The sequence below is a fragment of the Pogona vitticeps genome, chromosome 5, assembly GCF_051106095.1.
Source record: "Pogona vitticeps strain Pit_001003342236 chromosome 5, PviZW2.1, whole genome shotgun sequence".
Lineage (NCBI taxonomy): Eukaryota > Metazoa > Chordata > Lepidosauria > Squamata > Agamidae > Pogona > Pogona vitticeps.
In genome coordinates, this window is record NC_135787.1 from 93,954,722 (window position 1) to 93,981,858 (window position 27,137).

The 27,137-nt window shown below is 41.6% G+C and overlaps 1 protein-coding gene across 1 annotated transcript in view; it reads right to left on the reverse strand.

The window, feature by feature from the left end:
* ABLIM2 (actin binding LIM protein family member 2) overlaps positions 1–27,137 on the reverse strand; it is a 130,663-nt gene that overhangs the window by 61,446 nt on the left and 42,080 nt on the right. Inside the window, exons 10-11 of the mRNA XM_020805785.3 lie at positions 26,956–27,102; positions 17,831–17,951 (exon numbers count right to left, since the gene is read on the reverse strand). Of these exons, the coding sequence (XP_020661444.3) occupies positions 17,831–17,951; positions 26,956–27,102 (268 nt within the window). The remainder of the gene's footprint in view (positions 1–17,830; positions 17,952–26,955; positions 27,103–27,137) is intronic.

Genomic DNA, 27,137 nt, shown 5'->3' on the forward strand with positions numbered 1-27,137 from the left:
CTGCATTTTTTAAATAATATTTTTACTTTGTCTTTTAGGATGATGGACAGAGGAGTGGATCAAAATATCCTGTTGGTGGAAGAAGCTGGAACTCTATGGCATAACCTTGGGAAATGACTGGAGGTACTCAATATCTCTGGTGAAAGTACACCAGCTGGATCTAAAAAGCAAGAGCTGGCCAAAAGGTGGTGGTGGTGGTGGTGGTGGTGGTGGTGGGAAAAGAAGGTAGGCTTACTGTATCTGAGCTGTCTGTCTCTGAAATTGTACAGTCAAAGTTGATGTATTGACTTCTTTTCTTGTTTCTTGCTGGCAGAGGATGGTTTGTGTCTGAGCAGCTGATACTGGCTTTTGCAATATTGTGGCATGGACTGTCAAGAAGACTGAGAGGCCAGATGATGACTTGCATTTGGTGTAGGAGTAGGATCTATGCCAAGGCTGTCTAAAATACCTAGATGACTGCTGGGCTGTCTGAGAAGTAATGCCCATGCATTTGGCTGTTGTCTTTTTCTTATATAGGACATCATGATCATGGTATCTCCCCTACCAGGTAAGTATGAGAAAAATTTAACACCTCCTAGGTGGCACTATTAGGGAACTTACCCTGATAACAGCCAGATACATCTACTCCATCATGCAGAGGTGACACAGCATGCTGTCGCAAATATGCATTTGGCTGTTCCTTGCCACATGTTAGCTGCTGAATATTTTATCTGCATTTTAGTGTGTTTTAATTTTGTACAGTATGCCAATAAAGGTTTTTGTCAATGTCAATATAGGATGGTTGTTGTGGGTTTTTCGGGCTCTTTGGCCGTGTTCTGAAGGTGGTTCTTCTTAACGTTTCGCCAGTCTCTGTGGCTGGCATCTTCAGAGGACAGTACTCTGTCTATTGATAGTACTCAATATAGGACATCCATAAGCTTGTCTGTTTTGATGTTGAATAATAGTTCTTCCCCATGAAAGGGGAGATCTTTAATACGAGCTTTGGAGTTATCCAAAATATTACAGCAGTGCAGCCATGCAAGCCTCCTCAATGTAACTTTTGCAGCCATAACTTTAAGCAATGCCTGTAATATGACAAGAGGAATGAATTTGGTGTGCAACTAAATTATAAGCCTTCTGTTGCAAGGTAGTTGTCAAGCCTTTTCAGCCCTCAGATAAACCTTTCAATGTACAACTGAAACCTCTCACATTGGTGGTATGTTCCTATATCAGCCTGATAATTACCAATTTTTATGTTCAGAGAAGCTTTAGACTAGATCCTTTAGAATAAAATAGTTGTAATAAGTCCCATTTACAGCTCTCTTTGTTTGTTGAGGAAGTAGAGACAGAGTGTGATCAGCTTTTATAACCATTAAATTAGGCTTGAAGTGCTTAAAAAGAAAAGTCACACCTTCCTGTTGCACCTTTTAAATGTTTTTAATTATCTGTGGTCTAGGCAGAACAGAGGATAATTTCTCCAATTAGCACTTCACAAGACCTATAAAGGTTGGGAGAAAAGAAAGTTGTAATATTTTTGTTACCCTTTCATTACCCATGCATGACTGGAAGTCTTCAGAAGGAAAGAGTGGCTAAGAGTCTCCCACAATAGATCTGGAGAAGATAATAACTGAAACAGAGATGCTGAAGGTGAATGGTGAGCCTTATCTAAGTCACATCCCACCTCCTGAGGGGAAACATCAAGAAAACAGCTCCACGTGAGCTGTCTGGTTTGGTAGCTGCAAGAACTTTGCTGGTGAATGGCCTTGTTTTGATGTTGATAGTTGCACCAATTCCATAGTTGGCTGCTCAATACTAGAGTTTGTTAGTTTCAAAGTTAAAACTGACCACTTTTTAAAAAATAGTTGGGCGTAACATTGATTGAGATGCTGACCTTGATCTCTGCTGATGTTGAGGAGGCAAGGTTGAATCCTTGCAATGTGATCAGTGAGACTTCTGCCAATGGACTCTGCAGTCATCAATGGACTGAGAAGAGGTCCAGTCATAGCCTGTGAAAAATGATGGAGGGTATTGGAAAGGTGGAATGAAGCTATCTTCTGGACAATATTGTGGGCCCATTGAATATTTCTGAAATCTCAGGATTTGAAGGAATTAAGGATCAATCAGATGAAAAAGTCCAATCTGGTGCCAATGTGGTTCCAGCTTAAAAGTTTTGGTTCCTGAGGCTTAGTTCAGGACAGTACCTCATGGTGTTTGTCTCTCTTCTTGTGATTTTTAGTCATGTCCCGTTTGTCTGTGGTAGACTCTTCTGTTTTATTGGTGTCAACATTGAGGAGGCCTTCGATACCTATATCAAAGGTGGTGCTAAAACCTAAGCTGCCACAGGTAAATCTGAACTCGGAAGACTTATCCCCCCCCGCCTCTCATTAAGAATTTTTTTGTGTTTCTTGTGGACTAGTTGGTAGCTGAGGGATGGAGCCAGTGCATTTTGCAGACTGTTCCCAGAGGTAGGGTCACAATCTAGTAAGGAAGCTTTTTAGAGCAATGTGGGTAAAGCCCTTACAAATGGGCCACTTTGCCCCCTCAAGTAATACACTTTTTGAATAGAGGTCATAAAACTCAGGGGGGAACAAGGGAACTCTGATAATGATACTAAGAGAAAGTCCAATGATACTACTCTTTTGTTTTGTTTTGTAAGGGGGAAACTCAAAGAAGTTGAAGAAGTACATGAATAGCTACAGCTCACAGAAGAATAGAAATTAAGTAAAATAAGGCTCCAGTATTCCTTGAGGTGCTGCTTGTGCGCCAGACAAAGGCAAACTGAGGGGGAACTATTAGGGTGTGTTCTGGTCATGTGCAGTAGCACTGGGGGAGGGGGAAAATGCTTCTCCACAGTCTCTAGAAGGTTCTGTTTTCTGTGCAGGTACAAAACAGGGACCATGACCAAGAAGGCATTGTTTTCAGAAAGTATGTTTTTTCTGATTCTCAGCTAAGGAGCTAACCAGGGTTCAAACCTGCAGTCAGGTGATAAGATTGGGTGTCTACAACAAATATAAAGTGAAAGCCAAATTACTGTGTTGTATTTAAAACTAACATATTTATTTCTGTGTGAGTTTCCTGGATACTTTGAGGGGTGGGTGAGCTTTGTTTCATTGTTTTGTTTTGTTTTTATTTATACATATTGAATCAGACAAACACAACTACCACTCTGAGAATTGCCCAAATTGGGTTGTAATGAAGTCAACCAAAAACTATCTGAGATAAAGAAGAATTAGATTATAAGGCTTCATTTAGAGTCTTTTAGTGTTCACCAGCTACAGTTTTCAATTATTCTTGACTAAAGGTGCGATCAGATGGAGAAAAAGGATCAACTCTGACTGCACTGGGAAGGGTTGCTTTGCTGAGAGTGATCTACTTTCAAGCAACTCTTCCATCCAGCCAGGAATCACTCCAGCCTAGACCCTAAAAAGAGTAGCTTCTGCCACTGGACCACCAAGTGGTGATGCAGGCCAAGTGGTGATAGGGCAGCAACTTGAGATCAGAATGTGCTGGCAGTAACATTAGACACTTGTTAAAAGTTTGAAAGGGAAAAGCCTGTGAGTCATAGCTGAACGAAGAAGAATCCTGTAATGAAATCCTGTGATTTTAGAAAGCCAAGTGAAAGCTGCTCCAAATGCACATCGAAGAAATTAATCACCAGGAGTAGCTGAGACAAGCAGATGGCAAAAAATTACTGGCAGAAAACAGGAATGACTTGAAATGACTCCCGATAAAGGTTAAAAAAGAAAAGGCAAAAGGAGGATTACTGGTAGTCAAAAATGACTTGACAATGAAGAATCAACATTGCTATTTTTCCCCCTACTTTGGTTCAGTCATCAGTCCAAAAGGAGGTTGTAGTCAAGAAATCAGAGGAAGACTGAAACTCAGAATATGAAAGAATTTAGAAAGACCCTAAATTACTGGCAGCCAAAGCCAGTATCATCCATATGATGGTTACAGTTACCATGTGTAGATGTATCAGTGAAGAAAGTTGATAGGAAACACACTGATTCACTTGAAATGTGATGTTGGAGGAGAGCTTTACGGATAGCATAGACCACCAGAAAGACAAATAAGTGGGTGCTAGATCAAATCAAGCTTTTCTACAGAAGCAAAAACAACTAAAGTGAGGCTATTAATACTTTGTGCACATAATGAGAAGACAAAACTGGAAGAAACAATAATGCTAGGAAAAGTTGAAGACAGAAGGAAGACCATATATTTGATGAATTGACCTGAAAGAGAAAGCCATGGTATTGAGTGTGGAAGACCTGAATGGGGCTATGATGAGAGAACCTTATGAGGGTCACTAAATCATAGGGTTTCCATAATCTGGAAACATACAACAACAGTATGGCAAAATGCAATGGTAATACATAGCTCAGAGGTAAAAGGGAATGAAAGGGCTCAGGCTATTTTTTCTTCTTCATATATTCCAAAAAGATTCCAGAAGGAGGAGTAAGAAAAGCAACAGGAAAGAAGGAATTACTTTGAATGATACTGAAGTTATGTTGCTCTGTGTGATCAAGTTGTTTCTCACTTATAGAAATTCTAAGACAGTTTTCAAGGTAAGATACTAAGTTGTTTACCGTTGCCACCTTTGAGTGCATTTCCATGCCTAAGAACACAATTGAAGCTGTAGCTCCTGAGTCCTAGTCTGACATTCTATCCACTACACTAGACTGAGAAAAAAATAGATTTTTTTCCTAAAAACAGATTTTTTTTCATTAAAAAAAACCCTGAAAAAAATAGATTTTACTGAAGCATTAGAAAAACCATCATAATTCGAAATCAATTTAGCAAGCCGATAAGATGACCATGAAATTTAAGGAAATGTTGGGCAGGGATTAGTTAAGGTTGTGGGAAAAAGGTATTTTTTAAAAGGGTCCAAATGGTATCTGGGTGTTGTTTTGCTAAGATACTGGCTCCTCTCCAGCTGTAAAAAAAAAAAAGTTATATCTGAAAGAGGCCATCTCTCTTCCTGGATTATACACCTTTTTAGTATTCTGACTCCTAGAACTGTGCCATTTGTTTTTTGGACTTGAAATCCCAAGATTTTTGGACGTCAAAAAGTTTTCCTGGGAAAAATCTATCTCAACGCTTCCTCAAAATGGTGGTTCTTCAGGAGGTGCCCCCTACAGAGCAGAAAAAGCAAAGGGATTACCATTATCAGGAAGCATTGGGGCTGCTTTACCCCAAGAAGCAATGTAGCAGGAAATGAAGGTTTAGAAGAATGTCTTGAAGGTGGTCGCAGCCCTGACTGGGTGATTGAAATGAAGGTGTCTGCAAGTTTGTGTTTATAGGCTGCAACTTACAGAATTTTGCCTGGGAAATTCTTAAGAGAATTCTGGAATTTGGAGTAAAAAAAACCTGAATGGCACATCTGTATCGACTAAGGAGGTCCAAGAGTGGATCTTGGAAGTAACATATTAACAAGTAATAGTAACTGTAACTTGTTATGAGGAGGCAATAAGCAGGGCAAGAACACTACTGCTTTAAAAAGAATGACTAGTAACATTATGCATTATTCCTAAAAGGTGACCTTTTGGAAGGTTTTGACCATTTAAAATGTCTAAATTATTCTAATTGTTCTAATTTGTTTTAATAAAGTGTTCTAATTGTTAAAAATATATGAAAAACACAAAAAGGAAAATGTCAGTATATTAGTATGTTTAAATAAAAAAGAACATGAAACCCTAGCTGCAGTTAAATAGCTAGTAACTATAATGAGTGTCATATATTTCAAATATTTTCAGAATAATTTTGTTTAGTTTTAATAGTTTTTCCTTCTGCTACTATGATTAAGTTTTATAAAGCATTATTCTGTAAGACATACAAAGAGTCTGCTTAGTTTGCTGACCATTCCACAGCCTGCATATTGGTCATTTTTCTCCGTACCATCCTTCTGATGTTGGGGAAAAATGAAATAATAACACTAAAACTGTACTGTTTCGGTGAACTTGGAGAGCACAATTCCGGCCACCCAAAAACCCCAACCAGAACCTAGTTGCTACAAACAGGGAACACATACTTTCTTTTTAAAACCTTTTTAAAACTTTTACAATTTCTTATAAAAACAACAAAGTAAAAAATACTATTTTTTCTTCCTACAAAAAAATGCAACAATAACAAGCAAACAATACACTTAAAGATTTACATGGTCCAGATAGGCGGGGTATAAATCAAATAAATAATAACAATAATAATTTATGTCCTCATCCTATCCTCACAGGATAGGTCTGTGTGGAATTGGAATTTTTCACAGGCACAAGAAAGAAGATGCATAATACTGCTTAAGTCTCTTTCAGGCAGGTCATATTTATAAAGCATTTCCCCCTCCAATGGCTCTTTAACTGGCATTCCAAAGTTGCTTTCTACACAAATACATATGTGCACAAACACAGTAGCTAGAATCTTGTTGCTTGTTATAGTAAGTTGCACTAGAGCAGACCCTTGAGTTAGTGGGGATTTAATGAGAGATCCTCTGTAAGTTCTATTGCTTCAAATGGACTTACTTTAGCTGTGACTAGAGATGGGCATGAATAGAAAGAAATGGCAATTTGTCTCAATGTGTGATTCACTGAGGTGCATGGATTACGAATCATACATTTATTTTTGCAAAATGAACCACAAATCAATTTGTTGGTTTATTGGGCCTATAAATGCCCCCCTAGAGGCACCAAAATCACCAGAAAGCTTCCCCTTACTCTCCCCTACAACTCCTCCAAGTTTGGTCAAATTTGGGTTTAGGATATCTGAGTTATACACCCACAAAAGAGGTCTTCCCCAGGAAAATCCTCCCCAGGGACTTAGAGAAACCAAAATGGTGGATAAGCTTCCCCTGACTCTTCTCTACAAACCTTCCAATTTTTGGATAAGTTTGGGTTTCACATGTCTCAACTATACAGAGTTACACAAACCACAAAATGCCCTCCCCCAAAAAAGTGCCCTTTAACAGCTGGCTTGGGGGAAATTCCAACACTGGTTCATGGCTAGAAGCATGAGAAAGAGAGGTTACTTACTTGTAATTCTGATTCTTCGAGTGGTCATCTGTGAACTCACACTAATGGGTTTCATCTGCACCTGCACAGAGGTCTCCAGAATATTCCAAAACGTTATGCTACGCTCGTGAAGGACCGCCCCCCTAGTCCACGAGGTCCGCTCACCCTCACAATTACTTCAGTTCCCAACATAGCCTGCCACCGCATCAAAGGATACAGGAGTGATGGACAGAGGGGAGGACGGGTGGGAAGTGTGAATTCACAGATGACCACTCGAACAACCAGAGTTACAGGTAAGTAACCTCTCTTTCTTCTTCATGGTCTCTGTGAATGCACACTAATGGGTGACTAACAAGCTTACCTTGCAGATGGAGGGATGTCACGGAAGAACTGGAAAAACACAGCTCTCCTGGAGGCAGCATCTACTTTGCTTGTAATGGGAGGCAAACACTGAATGTGTTGCCGAAGCAGCAGTTTGCAAATGTCCATCAATAGGACTCCGCGGAAGGGCACTGCGGAGGAGGCTGTCATCCTCTCCAAATGAGCCTTAATATCTTAAGGCAAAGGTTGCTTGGTGAGTTGTTATGTCAATTGTATAGTGTAGATAATGCATCAGGATATTGTTGGTGAGGATATCCGAATAACCCATTGCGGGTTGTATGTTGACATGAACAGTCTTTAGACTTTGTGAATGGGGCCGTCTTGTAGGTATAGAAGGCCTGCGCCCTTCTGTGTCTAATGCATGTGGTGATCTGTCTAGATCAGCAATAGAAGAAAGGTCGGTAGATTTATTGTTTTGAGAAAGATGTGTTCCAGTGTGGTAGCTGGAAGCTTGAAAGGAGGACAAATGGTCGGTGTAACACATTTGACAGAGACCACTGAGGAGTAGGTGGGGTTGGCAACAGTCGAGTATTGGTCACTCTTTAAGGAACAGTTTATGGATGGATGTTTGAAATCATTGTAACATTTGGATCCGGTGATTGGTCTGTTATAAAAGCTGAAGTGCAATTTTGAGCATAGAGAGTGATAGTTGTTTGCCGACAGATAAGAGAGGAATTGTAGACCGATGTCTGAGTTTATCAGTTTGATAGGTAAGTTATGTTGAAGGGGAAGTGTAGAGATAATTATCCCTTTCTGTGAATAGAGTTTGATTATGGAGGTTTTCTCGACCTGGACCAAGATATCATTTATCGAGGGAGGATTCTCAGAGTGTAAGGTGGAAGATGTATAGATCCTGCTGGTGAGCCCTGTCGTGATGTAGAGTGAGAGGGTGGGGTATGTGAAGTAGGCAGAACTAATTGTTGGCAATGGTTTGTAATATAGTGAGCCAGAGTTGTTTGGCTACCGTAGAACAGTGAGTATTGTCTTCGTATGATTTTTTGTGATTTTGTTTATTGCCTTTAGATGGAGAATGATAGGCAAGTATATGAGGTGAAAGTTAAAACTGTCTTGAGAGCGTCTTGTAGGGGTCCGTGGCCCATGTCTGCTGTTTAGTGACAGAGGTTGCCTTGGTATATTGGTGTGTTGCAGAGGTATCAATGTGGGGAGATTCCAGATCTTGCATGGTAAAGGAGAAATTGTATGGTCTAGCTACTGGTGTTGTGGGCATTCATTATGCTGTGTACGCTTGTTCCTTAATTGTCTTTTGTGATGATATATAATGCCATGGGGAATATATGGTGTTTGATGCATCAGTGTGAAATTAGGTGCAGTGATGTTGTCCATTGTCCCAGGCAACCTTACCTTGGATGAGAGATTTGAACGGTATGAACGCCTGGAAGCAGTTAGGCATTGTAGGTTGTTTATATGTAGGCGCCATTGTGTGGCCCTTTTTGGTAACATGTTTCCTTGGATTTCTGCAATTCACATCCTGTCCGGTGTTGTTGTTGTGTGTAGTGTTCTGCATAAGCAGTTTTAAGGGAACAAAAGTTGTCCCCTGAGGATGTTGTGTTATGTGTAGGAAAAAAAATAGCTGAGGTGGTAGTTGCAGATGATTGTGACTCTGCTAGATGATAGATTTGACATTAGATTGGCAGGAGTGAAACTCCAAGATTGAAATGAGTGGTGGTTTGTGTTTGTGTTTGTGTGTGTGTGTGTGTGTGTGTGTGTGTGTGTGTGTGTGTGTGTGTGTGTGTGTGTGTGTGTGTGTGTGTGTGTGTGTGTGTGTGTGTGTGTTTTAACAGTGTTGACTTTCAGACCTAGATCCGGAAGGAGGGGAAGGACTGTATGAATTTAAATCCTCCATCTCTATTCAGAGTCTTGAAGTGATGAAAAGGGAAATTTTAGATGGTTAAAGGGGTATTGATGAGAAATATGGCGTCCCTTGAGAGAGGGGGACTTAATTCCTGCTTGAGGATTCGGATGGTGGTGTTGAAACGAGTTCAAGGGGAGATAGGTGAGTAAAAAATATTATTCTTACTCTTATTCTTATTCTTATTATTCTTTATCTATCTATCTATCTATCTATCTATCTATCTATCTATCTATCTATCTATCTATCTATCTATCTATCTATCTATCTATCTATCTATCTATCTATCTATCTATCTATCTATCTATCTATCTACCTACCTACCTACCTACCTACCTACCTACCTACCTACCTACCTACCTACCTACCTACCTACCTACCTACCTACCTACCTACCTACCTACCTACCTTTACTTATTTATTTATTTTTAGGGAGTCTATAGCCATGATTGTAAGTATCTATGAACTAGTGGTGATGACTGACTATACTGGTGAGTTGAGAGGTAAGTGGTTGTTTGAAAGAGAAGCTGTTTTGTGCGGATCTTGGGCCTGAGAAATCAAAGGTGCTTTTGCTTTTTTTCCGAGCGTGTGAAAGGTTGTTTTGTGCATGATCATTGAGGTATCCGTCTTGACTGAAATGCTGAAGTTGATTGTTTTGAGTATTTATTTTTATTATAATGTACTAGGCTGTTGATAATTGTATGGTTGCTGAGGTTTGTAATAGGATTGTTGACAGTTAAATGACCGAGCTGTTTTCTTTAATTTTTGTAGGTTCTCCAATATCTCATCAGTCTTCTGGAGCCATCAAAGTGTAAGTCCTCTATTCTCATTTTGATATCATCTGGGATATGTGTTGTTCTTAACCATGCGTATCTGTGCAATGCCACTGCAGAAACCAGTTGTCATGATGATGCATCTATGATGTGCCTAGCTGTAATTCTGAAATGCAAGGCCGCATGCTTTGTACTCTCCCGCAACAGATTGGAGAGCTGGAAGCGCTTTATTCCACAAATAGCGGTGGTATGCTCCCATTGCTGCGATGTAGTTGGCAGCTCGAAGAACGAATGAGGCTAAGGAATAGGCCCTGCAACCTATGTCAAGTTTTCTGCCTTCTTCGTTTTTAGGGGTTATGGTGGAGCGATCACGTGTCCTATTTTGTGTCATGTCAACAATCAGTGAGTTTAAACAAGAATGTGGTATTGTCACCATGCATTTTATAAAGGTTTTCAACTTTTTAAGATATTTGTGGTACTAAAGATGGTTTTGACCACATTTGTTTGATGAGTTCTAGCAAGGATGGAATGAAGCTCATGCTAGGTGATAGAGTTTGTTCATCATTAACATCCTCAAAGACCTCATCAGATTGTCTTTGTGATGGCTGTTGTATTATCAAGCTTCATGGCCTTGGCTATTCTGATAATTAAGACATAAGACATAAGAAATTTATTAGTTGTGATTATGAGAAAAAAATCATCAGAAGGAGACGGTGGATTATTGGTAAGGGTATCAGAATCTGGTGTAGGCAGATTAGGTATTGATTCTTGGTCGATGACTGAGTGAGAAGAGTCGGAAGAATGAGATGACTGGGCCGGAGAGGTAAGGGTAATGTTGAGTAGGGGCTGTTTAGGAATGAGTATGCTGGAGTTCAGATGGAGTCGTTTAATTCAGTATCACAGACATGTGATCTCTGGTATGCCCTTTATGTGGGGGCTCTTGGTGCCAGTAGCCACTGTCTGATCAGTATACTGCAAAGGAGGTTCGTCAGCTTGTTGTTGTTGTCCTGGTACCGAGGTTAGTTTCAGTACCATGTGTGGTAAAAGCGTTCCTAAGAACTGCCTTTACACGAGACAGAGAGGGATTCAGAATGATCAGTCCCTATTGCCAGCAAAACCGGGTCCTGTAATTTTGCTCTAGGCAACTTCACACTCCTTCACCCAAGTCTGTCTCAATTTTAAATAAACAATCTGGAAGGTCTGCTCTTCCTCTTTATTTACTTTAGGACCCTCATTTGGTAATATGGTAATGTGGCCAGATCAAAACAATCTTAGTTCAAAAATATCCAATTTACTACTGTAGCTTGGTCCAAACAAGGAGACAGCTTACAGACAATTTGTCTTTTTATATTTTATTACAAAAGATACCATTTCAACAAGCTTAGTTTAACGTCATTTAGTATTTCCAAAATAACCCCCAGCCTTAGCCACCAGACATTTCCTCTATAAAGTGAAAACAATAAAATGTCTAATTAGATCTTAAATAAGCATTCTTACGCAATCCTTTTGATTAAAGTTCTGTCGGCTGCATTTCGCTCGGTGTCGTCTCTCTCCATCTCTTCTCTGTCCTTCTCCTCCTTCTCTCTTTGCCCATCTTTTTTAAATTAAGAAGTTATGTCCTTGTCCATGGAGTTGAGATAAGATATGGGTCAGCTTGCTCTTCTTATCTCTTTTTTTTTCTTAAGCTGGAGAAGAACTGACCTTGTACATTTTCTCTCTAATTAGCACCTGGGCATAAGCAGATTTCTAGCTTTTTCGTTGCAGCTCTGAACTAAATCTTATGAAATACAACATTATTCTATTTTCATAATCAAATCCATGACACCATGTGTTTAAGCTGAGGCTGATCCGTTTTTGTTTAGTTGGTTTGTGTCTCCGTACCAGGGCAGATGAGATGGAGTCCTCATCTGATGTTGATCAGTATCGGTAACCCTCACAGTACCGTGGTTTGTATCTGGGTGATACGGATGATTCGGAATAGTCGGAATCATAGTAATGTCGATGACAGTGTCGCCTTCCTGGATGGAGTTCGAGCTCGGCAGAAGGGTTCTGATATGCTCGACAACGAGAGCTTTCATAGGCTGGGTCACTGCATTCAGGAGGCTCATATAGCCTGACCCTCTGAGATCGCCTATTTATTTTATTTATTTATTTATTTGATTTATACCCCGCCCATCTGGTCTAAAAGACCAGCCTATGTCTACTGTACCGCTCTCGGGGTGTGAAGAACCCGGGTGGAGTAACAGGTCTTACAGTATCAGCACCATGATATTGATTATGAAAAGTTTGATGTTCTTTCCTTGACCTCTTGCCGGGAGGAGAAACGTTGGGTGCCTGATCATGATGGATTCATTAGCTGACACTGATCGCATTGTTGATATAGGGCTGGAGTGCGGTGAAGTTGGGATCACTGTAATGTCCGCGGTATTAACCAGAGTTGTCGGAGAGACAGCAAGGATAGGTGACTCAAGTTGACCTGTTCTCTGGAGACTCAATCACCACTGTGGGTGTAGGTGGTTTTTGCAGAAGCGTATCAGCTGCTTTCTTTCATTTCCTAGTTTTTATGAGGTCTCTGATATGGAAGTGGACTTCGGTATTGGTGTCGACATGTCTGAATTTGGTGGTTTCGATTTTGATTTTTGGGTAGTTTTAGTAGACAATTTGGCAGATAAAGAGACTGTTGACAGAACCGGGGATTGTCTGGGGGGAGGGTTGCACTGTATGAGGCGAATCCATTGTCTGAGGTTTAAGAGATTTTTCCCAGAGAAAAGACTTGAGTCTTTGTTGTCTTAATTTTAGTGCTTGTTCTGTAAGGTTTTTACAAAATTGGCAAGATCTTGATGGGCTTCCCCCAAACAGAACAGGCAGATATTGTGGCCGTCTGTAAGGGGAATTTTATTAGAGCACAACGTACACTTTTTGAAGGGGGCGAGGGATGTCATAAATGGCAGGAGAAAGGGGGAAAATTCCAAATAATGTACTTATCTAACAATGTTATGATAAATGTTGATTAGAAGAGTTCAAAAGTTGAGGAAAAAATGGTCCTATTATTCCTTTTTTTATAGAAATATCTAATTAATGCAGCAGCTCGACGGAGGAGAGACCTCATGCAGTGGTGGTAAAAAGGAACGGAGGTAACTGTGAGGGCGGGCGGACCTCATGGGCTAGGGGGGCGGTCCTTCACAAGAGTAGCATAAAGCTTTGGAATATTCTGGAGACCTCTGCGCAGGCGCAGACGAAACCCATTAGTGTGCATTCACAGAGACCATGAAGAAGAAACAGAAGTTGCAGAGATGTCGGTTTGTTCCCCTGGGTTACAGAGGTGGCTGTCAGGCAGGCTGTCTTCTGTCTCTGGTTTGCAGAGGTGGCTGGAGGGCAGAATGTACTGTATATTTCCCCTGGATTGCAGAGGTTGCAGAGAGTTAGGTTTCTTCCCTTGAGTTTCAGAGGTTGCTGGCAGTCAGGTGGGTTTCTTCCCCTGGGTTAAAAGAGGTGGCTGATGGGCAAGCTGTCTTCTTCCCCTAGGTTGCAGAGATGCAGGTTTGTTCCCCTGGGTTGCAGAGGCAGCTGGCAGTCAGGTAGATTTCTTCCTCTAAGTTGAAGAGGTGGCTCGTGCTCAGCTTGTGTTCTTCTCCTGGGTTGCAGAGATATAAATGTGTTCCCCTGGCTTTCCGAGGTGACCAGCAGAGAGGCAAGTTTGTTCCTGAGTGGCAGAGGTTGCAGAAAGGTAGGACTGTTTCCCTGAGTGGCAGAGGTTGCAGCGAGGCAGATTTGTCCTCCTGATTTTCAAAGGTTGCTGGCAGAGGATTGTTCCCCTTGGATTCAGAGGTGACCAGCAAAGAGGTGGGTTTGTTCCCCTGAGTGGCAGAGCTTGCACAGAGGCAGGTTTGGCCCCTTGGGTTTCAGAGGATGCAGAAAGGCTGGTGCACGGATTTCCCTGAGTGGCACAGGTGGGAGAGAGGTTGAAGGGACCGAAAGCAGTGGTTCTGAATTTGAGGAGGCAGAGAGGTTGGAACGGAATCCCTACCTCATTGGGTTCAATGAAGGGAAGCCCAAAAAGGGAAGGTTAACCTTTATAAACAACCGCCTTTCGACGGTTAAGGCATCCCTATGGGAGTGACGAGGTCAGAGCCTGTCTCCAAAATGGGAGAAGACATGCTCACTCTAGTCCCTGGTAAGGAGGAAAGGAGGTCTATTGCCACATGTCCAGTTTTCATGCCCAGTACTGGAGGGGATCTGATCTGGGGGACTGGGTGGGCTACGACAGGTACTGTCTCACCATGGTTGACAACGGAAGCTGGAGCAGGGCAATTGTCTCAGCGAAAGAGAAGTATGATCACAGTCACTGCAGCCCCAATGGGAATAATTTCCTGGAGTGTGGTCTGCCTTGATCTCCCACCCACAGCAACCCCTGTGGCTGTCCTGCCAGTGACTCCTTCTTCCTCCTCACTTCTCCCTCTGGTGCCGGTCTCTTCCTCCCTCCAGACGATGGCAAGCACCCTTCCACAGATAGGAGCCTTGTGTGGTGCCTTTCCAGATGCTGGCAGAGGGGTGGTGGAAGAAAGATGTCTGGGCTTGGAACCCCTATGGTCCATGATACAGCAGCCATTGCAGACCATGGGTGGGTCATTGTTGACAGAGGTGAAATGCTCCCATAGGGAGCCTCTGCCATGTTTAGGACTACGGTGACCCACTGACTGCCCCTGACTGCTATTTACCTGGGAAGGCTATGTAGTGTCTCAAATCTGGGTTGACTGGGGTGTGGTGCAAGGAGAGGAGTTGGAGGACAGGGTGGTGGTGGTGGGGAAAGATGCCCTGTCACTTCTAGTTCGGAGGACTGGGAGGATTGTGGATCCTCTGAAACAAATAACTTTTCTCATGCCTCAAGGAAAGGCAGCCACTCTTCTTCACCCACCTGAGGAAGCTGCACTTCCACCTCCAGCTGCAAGCCCACCAGAATGTAAGGACCACCAGAGGAATGGCAGTGCCAGATCTACTGATAGGCTTCTTCCCCTTTGAGACAACTGCCAGTCCCACTCATTTTCAGGTGCATTAAAGTCTATTGCTAAGTCACAGACACACGGAGATGTACAAATAAAGGGGAGGGGAGGGCTTGCTTACAAATAAATGGAACAAATAAATGGGTAGATACAAGAAAGCGTTGCAATACAAGAATATTTTTAAAAGGTGGGAGAATCTCTCAGAGTGGAGGAAAAAGATGGCAGGGGAGGAATTGAACAAAATATCCCAAACCACCCACCCTAACCCAGAACAGGAGCCAACCTAGCAGGTAAATTTTGGGGAGGAAAAAATAAGTGTTTTTTTTTTTAAAAAATATGGAGTAAGAAAACTATCTCAAATACAGTAGTGCCTTGCTTAACGACAATAATCCGTTCCAGGAAAATTGCCGTTAAGCGAAAACATCGTAAAGCGAAATTAAAAACCCCATTGAAACCCGTTCAATGTGTTCCAATGGGGTAAAAACTCACTGTCCAGTGAAGATCCTCCATATGACGGCCATTTTCACTGCCCGTATAGCGAGGAATCTGTCCCTAAGCACAGCGGGGAGCCATTTTAAGCACCCGGCGACCATTTTGAAAACCCGACGATCAGCTGTTTTTGATTGTCGTAAAGCAAAAATCAGTTCCCAAAGCAGGGAACCGATCATCACTAAGCGAAATTCCCCCATTTAGACCATCATTTTGCGATCGCAATTGCGATTGCAAAAAGATTGTCATAAAATGGATTCGTCGTAATGCGGGGCAATCGTTAAGCAAGGCACCACTGCATTCCAAAATAGCCACCCAGTTCCCAACACACACACACACACACCACTTACTTTCTCTCCCTCTCTCCCTCTCTCTCTCTCACACACACACACACACAGAGCTTCTGATTCAATAACTGAAAGGAATAAAAGTCATTAGGTAAAGGTAAAGGTTCCCCTTGACAACTTTTGTCCAGTCGTGTCCGACCCTAGGGGGCGGCGCTCATCCCGCTCTTCAAGCCATAGAGCCAGCGTTTTGTCCGAAGACAATCTTTCCGTGGTCACATGGCCAGTGTGATTTCGACACGGAACGCTGTTTACCTTCCCACCGAGATGGTACCTATTTATCTACTCGCATTTGCATGCTTTCGAACCGCTAGGTTGGCGGGAGCTGGGACAAGCGACAGGCGCTCACTCCGTTGCGTGGATTCGATCTTAGAACTGCTTGGTCTTCTGACCCTGCAGCACAGGCTTCTGCGGTTTAGCCCACAGCGCCACCACGTCCCTATAAAAGTCATTAACTAACTGGAAATGGAAAGAAAAATAGATTAAACCCAGGGCAGTGGTAGGAGGATGGGAGAAAAAAACTTATCAAATGAACATAGACACAGAGACAGAGATCACCCCCCTACCCTAATGCACACCTCCAAAAATAACTGGAAATAAAATATACCCACCTAAAAAAACCCTCCCTGAAGTCCCACTATTTAAAATAAAGTTGTGAATTGTGTTTTGCGCAATGCAGCTATTAATTGCTGCCTGCCTACTGATCAAGAGCGCACAGACACTTGCAACCAATCACAGGAAAACTCTCAGCAGAAGTGCAAAATGGCTGCAAGGAAACTGCTTATAAAGCTTTTTAACAAGCAACTCCCTCAGAGCCGCACATTTGGAGTCCCCATCTCCCTCCCAGGGATGCCTAGAGGTACTGATTGACAGGAGCAGGTTGCAGATGGCATGGGAGGGCGAAAACAGGACAAAAATGGGTTTAAAAATGGGTAACTGAAGTGACGAATTGAAAATTGTTAAAAATTCATCACTTTGTATTCGTCAGGGTTGTCTCATCTGATGAATACAAAGTGATGAATTTCTGATGAATTAACAATTTTAGATGAATTTTGCAATTCATTTTTAATGGTCATCTCTAGTGACTTTAACATTGTGAGTCACAATTAGAGTAGGCCTATTTAACTCAAAGGCATTTATGAACTTGAGTCACCAAATCCCTACTTTTTCAATGGGTGTACTCTAGTGCAACTTAGCATGCTAAACAATAGGACTCAGTGTGTAAATATAAAAATAGTTTGCTGGAAAGGAACTGGTGGAGATACTGAAAAATAGATTTAATACAAAAGAACCCTGATATTTGTATTCTGAGCTTTCTCTATAGCAGTGGTTCTTAACCTTGGGTTACTCAAGTGTTTTTGGACTGCAACTCCCAGAAGCCTTCACCACCAGCTGTGCTGGCTGGGGTTTCTGGGAATTGCAGTTCAAAAACCTTATCATTACCAAACCTTGAGTAACCCAAGGTTAAGAACCACTGCTCTATAGCACACTCTAGGTGGCTAACAAAATCCTTTTCAAACTAACAAAAAACACATGGACAATGTGCTTCCATGTGTGCTCATCTTTTTGGACCAAGATTGAAGTGTTAAATTTAATAAGGACTAACTTTTTAGGAAGAGGACAGGAGCTCAGCATGCTCTTTGGTGAGAACCGCTGTGAAGGTAAAGAGCTGCTTAATTTCCCCAAGTTTTAGAAGACTTTCCGAAATCCCTCACTTCTCACACTGATCTTGCATATGCAGGCTTCAGAACGATGGCCTATGACTTCAGTTCTGCAAGACTATTATGAAGTCACCCCTGATAAATTTCACTGTGTATGCTGAACTCCCTCAAAGTGGCAGCATTTGGCAACACTTAAAACATTGTGCAATAAATCCTAGTGATCCTGGAATTATTTTCATGCAACACATATCTAAAAGGATAGCCTATTTTTTTAAATGTCAAAGATGATAAGCAAAACCCTGAGGGGAAAAAAATGGAGCCACCTGGTCAGTTACCTGGTCTGCTGTAACTCTGAGGAGAGTGGCAAGAGGGAGTGTTGCGACCATAGCCAACTGAGCCAGTGGAACTTGGGCTGGATATCTTGTACTGCCTGGACGATCGGTCATCATGGTCACCCTAAGAATAAGAGGAGGAAGGAGAAGTTTCCTGTCACATTAGGGAAGAAATAACATCAAGGTACAAGGTATCTACAATCAGCTACATTTTATATTCATGTTGCTGACAGATTCACACCTCAAATTTGGTAATGATAATTTTTTTATCCAACTCCAAAACAAGAATCAAATTTAATTATAAATACCTCAGTTTTATACTCTTTGTACTACCATTGCTATCCTATTTTTAGAAAAAGAATAGTTTGAGTTTCTCACAGAACTTTGTAATGATACAGATGTAAATCTTCCATCAGGGGAGTGAAGACTGCAGTCCTATAGCAACGTATAGAAGGTAGATCATACTGAATTCAATTTTTCATTGTGTACAAATAGTGAAGGTTGTTTATTAAGGTTAGGTAACTAAACAGATTTGCTCAGATGTTTATGAGGAGGTTGACAAGCTCTAGCCATAGGGTTGGCTCCACACTAGGTTAGGTCACACTTTAGTCCACCAAAATCAAATTAGATTTTGACTGTTAAGTTGTAATTGAGTGAATTGAAAAGACTTATTCATTCATTTGTTTATTCATTCATTTGTTCAATTTAAATACTAACCCATTAGCGACAAAACACTATTCTGGGCAATTTACAAAAGGTTAAAAACAAAGCTTCAAAACAGTATACTAAAATATAACACAAAATAGCAATAATGTGGCAAGAGCCTTAAAAGAAAAAAAAGTGGCACTAACAAATTATCACAAAAAAGTAGAGCTGATGAAATGCTCAGTGAGGATTAGTTTGAAAAGCATCCATGGAAAGATTATTTCAGCTGTCTCCAAAATCAATACAGGGAATAGGCGAGGCATAGCTCCTCCAGGACCTGGTTCTATAGTCTTGGTGACACCACAGAGAAGGCCCTACCTCAGGTAGAGGTAGGGTTCTCTTCAGGCTTCTCTTGGGGTGGCTAACCAGAGGAGCCGGGGCTGAGATGATCTAGTGGGCTGGGCAGTGACATTGGGAAAAGATGCTCAACAGGTAATGTGCTCCCAAAACCACGAAGAGCTTTATATGTGAGTGTCAGAATGTTGAATCTGATCTGGGACACAATGGGTAACCAGTGGAGACTGGCTAGGACTGGAGTGATGCAATCATATTTGCTTGCACTGACCACCAGTCTGATTGCTGTGTTCTGGACCCACTGTAGTCTCTGGGTCAACCTCAAGAGGAGCCCCACATAGAGAGCATTGCAGTAGTCAATCCAGGAGCTCACCAGTGCCTGCATCAATGTCCTGCAGGAGCCCTCATCAAGGTATGGGCAGAACTGGGCAATAAGCCTCAGCTGTTTGAAGGTCAGTCTGGACACAGCTGCAATCTGGGAGTCCCAAGAAAGAGCCGGGTCCAGAAGAATGCCCAGATTGCAAACCTGATCAATAAATACGAGGCAATGCCATCCAGTCTAGGAATACCCCCCTCCAACCTTTCAGAGGCCCCCCAGGAACAGAAACTCTGTCTTGCCTGGGTTCAGTCTGAGCCCGTTTGCCCTGTTCTATCCCAGTACCAAGGCCAGGCATTGCTTAAGCATCTGGATGGCCTCCACTGCAGAGTGGTAAACGAGAGTTAGTTGTGTGTCATCTGTGTACTGAGGACACTTTACTCCAAATCCCTTGATGACCTCCCTCAGTGAATTCGCATAGATGTTAAATAGCATTAGGGATACTTATGATTCCTGAGGCACCCCACAATTGAGGGTCCAAGGAACCAACAACTCATCCTCAAGTTGCACTCTCTGGACACAGTCCTTGAAGAAGGACTGGGGCCCATTTAAAGCTAGACCTCCGAACCCAGTCTTCGAGAGCCTGTCCAGAAGGATGCCATGGTTGACAGTAGAATCAGGAGACTCAGCAGAATGCTACGTCCCCCTGCAGTGCAACCAGGGCCATCTCAATACCTTGTTGTGGCCTGAATCCAGACCGGAATGTGTCAGGGCAGTCCTGCTTTTATAGGTAAGTCTGTAGCTGAACACCTATGACCCGTTCTACCAACTTGCCCATAAAAGGTATGTTGCCAATCGGACAAAAGTTATTAAAATAATCTGTCACAAACTGTAGTCATTTAATGATGGATCAGATGATGGTTTCTCTCATACAGGAGAGGAAAATCCCTCTCTCAGTGAAGAGTTGACAATATTCATGACCCAATCCACCATAGCCCCTCTGGGAGCTTTTATATGCCAAGATGGGCAAAGGTCGAGCACAGAGGTAGTGGGTCCTCTGCAGTTACAGGATCAAACTGAACCAAGCAGGCAGCCAGAAAGGGCACAGCAGTGGTCCCACCCCAATCGACTAGTAGAACAGACATACCTACATGATCAAGGAAAGTGGGCATCTGCCGCCAGAATCCAAAGCAATTTATAAAGAAACAATGCCCTGTCTGTTTTTATATATTATTTAAGATGGTAAAAATACTTTATAAGTTTCAGGTATGCTCCTATGAGTGTCACACAAAAACCCTATATTCTGTGTTGTTTCCTTCTTAAACCCTCTCACTTCCCATTCTGGACAAATGCTACTGACATTGCAAAACTTTTTTTCATTTTCAAGCAGCCTTATCAAGGAGGAAAACACAGATTACATACTTTGCACTGATAGAGGCTGGAAGTACATATTTGTGATAACTGCAGAAATTGTATTTGCTGCAGGTTAGCTACAAACAGGTGAGATCCCACACATGAGACATGCCCAAACTGCAGCACATTTCCCCTTTGTTTTAATTCAGTGTGCAGATCATCACTGTGGTCATATCAGGGAATGGGTGCAACATCACCTGCTTGGAACGTTAAGTCCCACTACTGCTCCTTCTTTATTTTTATTTTTAAAAAACATTTACATCTGCAAGGATGGAGTCAGGAAGGCTAAGGCTCAGAGCTAAGACTAGCAACAAATGCCAAAAATAACAAAAAATTTCTTTCAGTGTATAAGGAGCAAGAGGAAAGTCAAGAAAATGGTTGGTGACAGGCAACAGGGAGAAAGTGGAACTTTTTTTTTTTGCATCTCTATTTACGAAAAAGGAAAAACTGGTCCACCCTGTCAAAAGCAGCACTGTGGAAGACAGGAGAGGGAAGCAGGTCAAAATAGGTAAGGAAGTGGTAAAAGAACACCTAGCTGCTTTGAATGAGTTCAAGTTTCCTGGACCGGATGGTTTACATCCCAGGGTACTAAAAGAACTGGCAGATGTGATCTCAAAACCACTGAATGAAATCTTTGAGAGGTGCTGGAGCATGGGCAAACTGCCAGAGGACTGGAAAACAGCTGATGCGGTTCCAGTCTTCAAAAAGGGGGGGAAATGGATGCAGGGCACTACAGACCAATCAGCTTGACATCAATACCTGGGAAAATCCTGGAAAAAATAATCAAGCAGCAGATTTGTGAGCACCTAGAAAATAACAAGGTGATTACTAGAAGATTACATGGGTTCATTAAGAACAGGTCATGCCAAACAACTCTGATTGCCTTCTTTGATTAAGTGACTAAATTAGTGGACCAAGGAAATGAGGTGGATAGAGTATACTTAGACTTCTGTAAGGCATTTGATAAGGTAGACCACAACCTACTTCTGTATAAGATAGAACAAAGCGGAATAGACGGTGCAACTGCCAGATGGATTTGCAGCTGGCTGACCAACCACACTCAACGTGTGGCCCTCAATGGAACCACATCTAAGTGGAGGGAAGTGTGCAGTGGGGTCCCTAAAGGTTCTGTCTTGGGCCCAGTGCTCTTCAACTTCTTCAGAAATCACCTGGATGAGGGGATTGAAGGAGCACTCATCAAATTTGCTTGCTAATACTTTGGAAGATAGACCCAACATTCAGAAGGATCTAGATAGAGTTGAACATTGGGCCCTATCCAATAAGATGCAGTTCAGAGGCAGGAAAAGTAAGGTCCTGCACTTAGACAAGAGAAACCAGATTCACAGGTACAGGATAGGTGGTACCTGGCTCGACAGTAGTACCTGTGAGCGGAATTCAGGTGTCCTGGTGGACCATCGCCTAATGATGAGTCAGCAATGTGCTGCAGCTGCCAAGAAAGCCAACACAGTCCTAGGATCTATCAACAGGGGACTAGCATCAAGATCACAGGAAGTGAAAGTACCACACTGGTGAGGCCGCACTTGGAGTGCTGTGTCCAGTTCTGGTCACCACAATACAAAACAGACACTGAGGCCCTGGAAAGGGTGCAGAGAAGAGCAACAAAGATGATAAGGGGACTGGAGGCTAAATCCTATGAAGAAGGACTAAAAGAACTAGGAATGTTTAGCTTAACCAAGAGAAGACTGAGGGGATAGCTAAAGGGTTGCCACAGGGAAGAAGGCATCAATTTATTCTCCATTGCGCTTGAGGGTAGGACAAGAACCAATGGGTGGAAAATTGCCAGAGGGAGATCCAACCTGGAAATAAGGAGGTGAGAACCATTAAGCAGTGGAACAGCTTGCCTCCCAATGTTGTGGGTGCCCCATCGCTGGAGGTTTTCAAGAAGAAATCGGACAGCCATCTGTCCAGGATGGTATGAGGTCCATGATGGTATGTGGTCTCCTGCCTTGGGCAGGGGGTTGGACTAGAAGACCTCCAACATCCCTTCCAACCCTACAACGATTCTATGATACATGCATCTTTGGATTTTAATTACAGGTAAAAGAAAAATGAATTGCACATCCACATTTTTGAACAGAGGATCCAAGGGGAAAAGTATCAAAGACACAATAGCACTTGAGGGAGTAGAGTGGTGTGTGGGTATGAACGGGATAGGTTGGATAAGCAGCAGGCAGAGAACTGGTGGGAAAAAAGGATGGTCCTATACTAACTGAAACGGTGTTGTAGCTCTAAAAACCAGAGCAAAACTGAATCATATTGGATGCCATTTGGAACTGCAATAGGTTATTATAATATTGTGTATTATAACAGTCACTGTGGATCCAATCCAGTTCTTCTGGAGCATGTCAGTCTGGCCAGTTTCATCTCCAGCAGTGATCTTGATTGTAAACTGGATGTGTCATGAAGCAGAAGAGAACAGTGTGTGGACATTTTCAAGCAGTTTTCAAGCTTAATAGGTGCTTGAAAACACAACTGAGGTGACTGTACAGAACAATGCATCAAAATACTGCACTGATGAAAAAAATAATAATATGTACATTATTATATCTCCTAATGTCTTACCCACAATACCTTGCTGGATTTAGTTTCCTTTTATTCACTTGGTATTCTTTTTATTGGTTTTGTTCTTTTTCTCTTGCTCTGTGCCAAATTTAAGGAAGTTTGTACAAACGGTTTTTGAGTTATACTTTTTAAAAATAGAAAACTCTTTACTCCCTGTTCAGAAATAGGTGACCCCAGAATTAAAATAGATCACATAAACTGAAAAGACCAATCTTGCTTATCTTGTAATTGTTGAGATTTTGATATGAAAATGTATTAAATATTAATATTGTGTAGTTAAATGTAAAATGGCTGATTTTACCTGGGTCACTGTACCAATTGTATTCAGGTGTGGGTATCAAGGATTAAGACTTAAATGTTGTACAGCTGTGTACATGATGAAACTTTGTGCAACAGAAAATGAAGTAATGTATCTTCTGATTGGTCACAAAACTGTACATATGTCATGTGTAAAACGAACGTCTTTATGTGCTGTAATTCAGATCATTTTTCCCTGCGCTGTGTGTTGCTTATGTTATGCTGCCAGAGGAATGTCTATTCTCTATGTATATATGTTGGTTTTACTCTCTCAATGTCATAGTGACCTAAGTATCTCTGCTAACCAATATCTCCTTACTCTGCTGATGTTATGAGGATACACGTTATCATCAAAATTCTCAACAGTAATAAAATGGTTGCCCCTCCTTTTTTATTTGGAAACAATCCAGGCTGCACAGGAGCTGAAATATTAATCACCAAAAAAGATCTTTTGAAATGGAAACACAGCCACTTCGTTATAACACTGAGCATGAATTGTTACAGCCTTGCTAGCGGGAATTTCATAAAATGAAACATTGTATATATTCATAAGGGGGTAGGGAGATTTCTAGAGAGCTGCAGACCAACTAAAGGTCACAGAAACAGACTTTAAAAAGGCCTTTTTTAAAAGCAAAAAAGTAATGGAGTGACAAACCTCTAGAAAGGGGAACATTTGCCATGTGTCTTCAGGGAATGGGCATACATTTTTGTAAGGCATATTCAAAGTATTTCCCCTTGCCTTAGAAAAACAGATAGCAGTTGTGTTTTGTTCTAGCACTTTCAGCAAACATTCTCTTAGAAACAGTCTCTTCAAAAAAGTTTTCAAAGAAGAAATCAGTTCCACATACAGATAAATCAGAATTTTTGACCTTGCCAATCAGGATCTAATTACCTGACTCTTAGCTAATTTCTTCCTGGCCAAACAGGCACTTATGCTGGGAAAGGGATTCTGTGTCACCATTCCACTTGTCTTGTTACTATACTATTCCCTGGTAATTAAGAAAAAAACCTTCAAAGATGTTACATGCCATCGAGTCACTTCCGATGTATGGTGACTATGTGAGTTAATGACCTCCCAAATGTCCTATCACTGACAGCTCTGCTCAGATCTTGTAAAACAGCATCTCATGTTAGGTTGTTCCCTCTTCCTACTGCCCTCACTTCCGAGTTCCAGAAACCTTTGCTCACGTCTTTCAAACAAACAGCTGTGGGTTCCTTTTTTGAATCAACTCACCGCATAATTTATTTATTTATACTTATTTATTTATTTGATTTATATCCCACCCATCTAGTATAATTATACCACTCTGAGCGGCTAAGTCTTCCTCTCCTACTTCCTTCCCCTCATTTTTCCCAGCAATATTTTCTGTATTTCCACTATATGTGCATAGCTTCAATGCATTCATTTTTGCTCTAGTGAGAGTTCACACTATTTGATTGGGCATCTATTTATTCGTCTGTCTGGTGGTCTGTGCCATGTGTAAGGCTCACCTCCAAAACCAAATTTCAAATGAATTGATCTCCCCCCCCCTTTTTCTTTTTGAAAATTTTGTGAAAACATAGTCCATCTTTTATATACTATGGATGACTTCGACCGTGCTTTCAAGTTATAATCTTTGTTAACTCCCAGCCTCCTTATTTTTAATTCAAAAGATGAAGGGACATATTCTGGAAAATGTGCAAGCAAACATGTTTGAAGAGTAAGGGGTTAAAAATTGGAAGATAGCTTTCTAGTCTGAATTCTGTGGAGCGGGCATGGCAACACGTTTAGCTGAGATGGTAAAGACTGTCCATGTTTCTCTGTTGTATGTGTTGCACCCACTCACACTTTTGCTTCACCATTTATTTAAGTCCAAAACAGCCCTTCAAACTATTTTGGCACAGAGGAACTGCAACCACATCCCAGCTGTTCTTGCTTCTGTCCTCTCATGGCAACCCCAGCACAAATCATATGCTCATCTTCTGGAATCCTTCAGCATTGAGGGAATTTGTGTTTAGTTTATGTACACAAACTTCTGCTTTAAACAACCAGAAAATTCAATTCTTCAAAAACCTCTTGTTTACGTATGTGGGATATCATGTTTCTATACTGACTATTCAAAATGCCAGGAGATGGCTTGATATTGCTGATAAGCTTTACAGAGCAAAGGGAAGCATGAATGTAAACAACACCAATGGCAGCAGTCAGGATGGTCTACAGGATACCCTCTTGTGCTCACTACCATTCATAAGGAGACATTAGCCAGGGGGAAATCCCAGAAGCTGACTCCTTTTTTCATCTGTTAACCACTGTTCACCCAAACACAAAGCAATTGCCAGGAATGTTTTTTAACAAGTTCTTTAGGTATGTATTGCTTGGAGGCACAAAGTAATCAAGATGCCTAGAAGAAATGTGTCTGTCAGATTAACTGTGTGTACTGAAGTACATGTCTGTTCAGCTGGAATTTACATGAATTTAAAGTCCTTCTGTGCATTCAACCCAATGCACAGCACACCCATCCATATAGAAGGGAATCTATGGAAAGAGGAGAGGTAACTGTATTTAAAAGTTAATTTTAGCATTAGTTGTATCACATGTATGCAACTATGGCTTCATAGAAAAACATGGTTGTTTTAAAAAATAAAATAAACCATATTTTTCCCTGTATAAAACAACACTTTTTCCTTAAATAATTAGACAAAAAATGTGAGGGTCATTTTATACACGGAAGGCAGCTGCTTTTCCCTGCCTTTTGCGAAGCCACGGGGCTTAGCAAAAAGGAAGGGAAGGCTCCCTTTGGGTAAAGCAGCCATGAAAGGGCTGCACAATTGCAGCCCTTTGATCCTGAAGCCCTTTCATAGCTGCTTCAGAATCAAAGGGGTGCGATCGTGCAGCCTTTACCAGAAGGAGCCTTCCCTTCCTTTTTGCTAAGTCCTGTGGCTTTGCAAAAGGCAAGTGGAAGTGGCGGTCAAAAGGGAGCCCTTTGATCCCTGCTTTTCCCTTCCTTTTGCTCAGCTCCATGGCTTAGCAAAAGGAAGGGAAAAGCAGGGATCAAATTTTCTAATTTGGGATTAGAAAAGGGGTAGTCGTCTTATATATTAGGGCATCTTATAAATGAAAAAATACGGTAATTTAGAATTACAATATCTGAGCATAATAGCTAATATGCATGTGCATAACTGCTAACAAAATCTGGAAACTCACAGACCTGTTTTCTGTTGAGGGAGTGATGGCACTAGGAGCAAAAGACTTGCGAATTAGAGAGCTTCTTTTTGTGATTTTGGGGTGGATGTGATTGACATGCAATGATACAAAGCCATCTGCACTCAAAATTCATAAAAGGAATTCTTTAATTAGGAGCAATTTGGCACTACCCATGATGTCACCCCTATTGTGCCGGCAGAGCTATGCAGTAAGATACTGGCTACTGTTTTATTGCTAAGATTGACTGACTGGACAGCACACACACATGCACATACACACATGAATGCACATACACCCCTAAACATAAATACAAACACAAATATATTATGTCAGTACCTCTCCATAACTGTGTCTGTCATCTGTCACATAGCTGATGTATGGAGAATAGGAGATCATGTCTGGGCGGTCTATATTATAGATGGCTTTATCCTTAGGAAGAGCAGCCAAATCTCTGTAATCAAGGATTTCATCTCCAAGTTTTGCCTTAAAAGAAAAGTAAAACAAAGAATACCTTACAA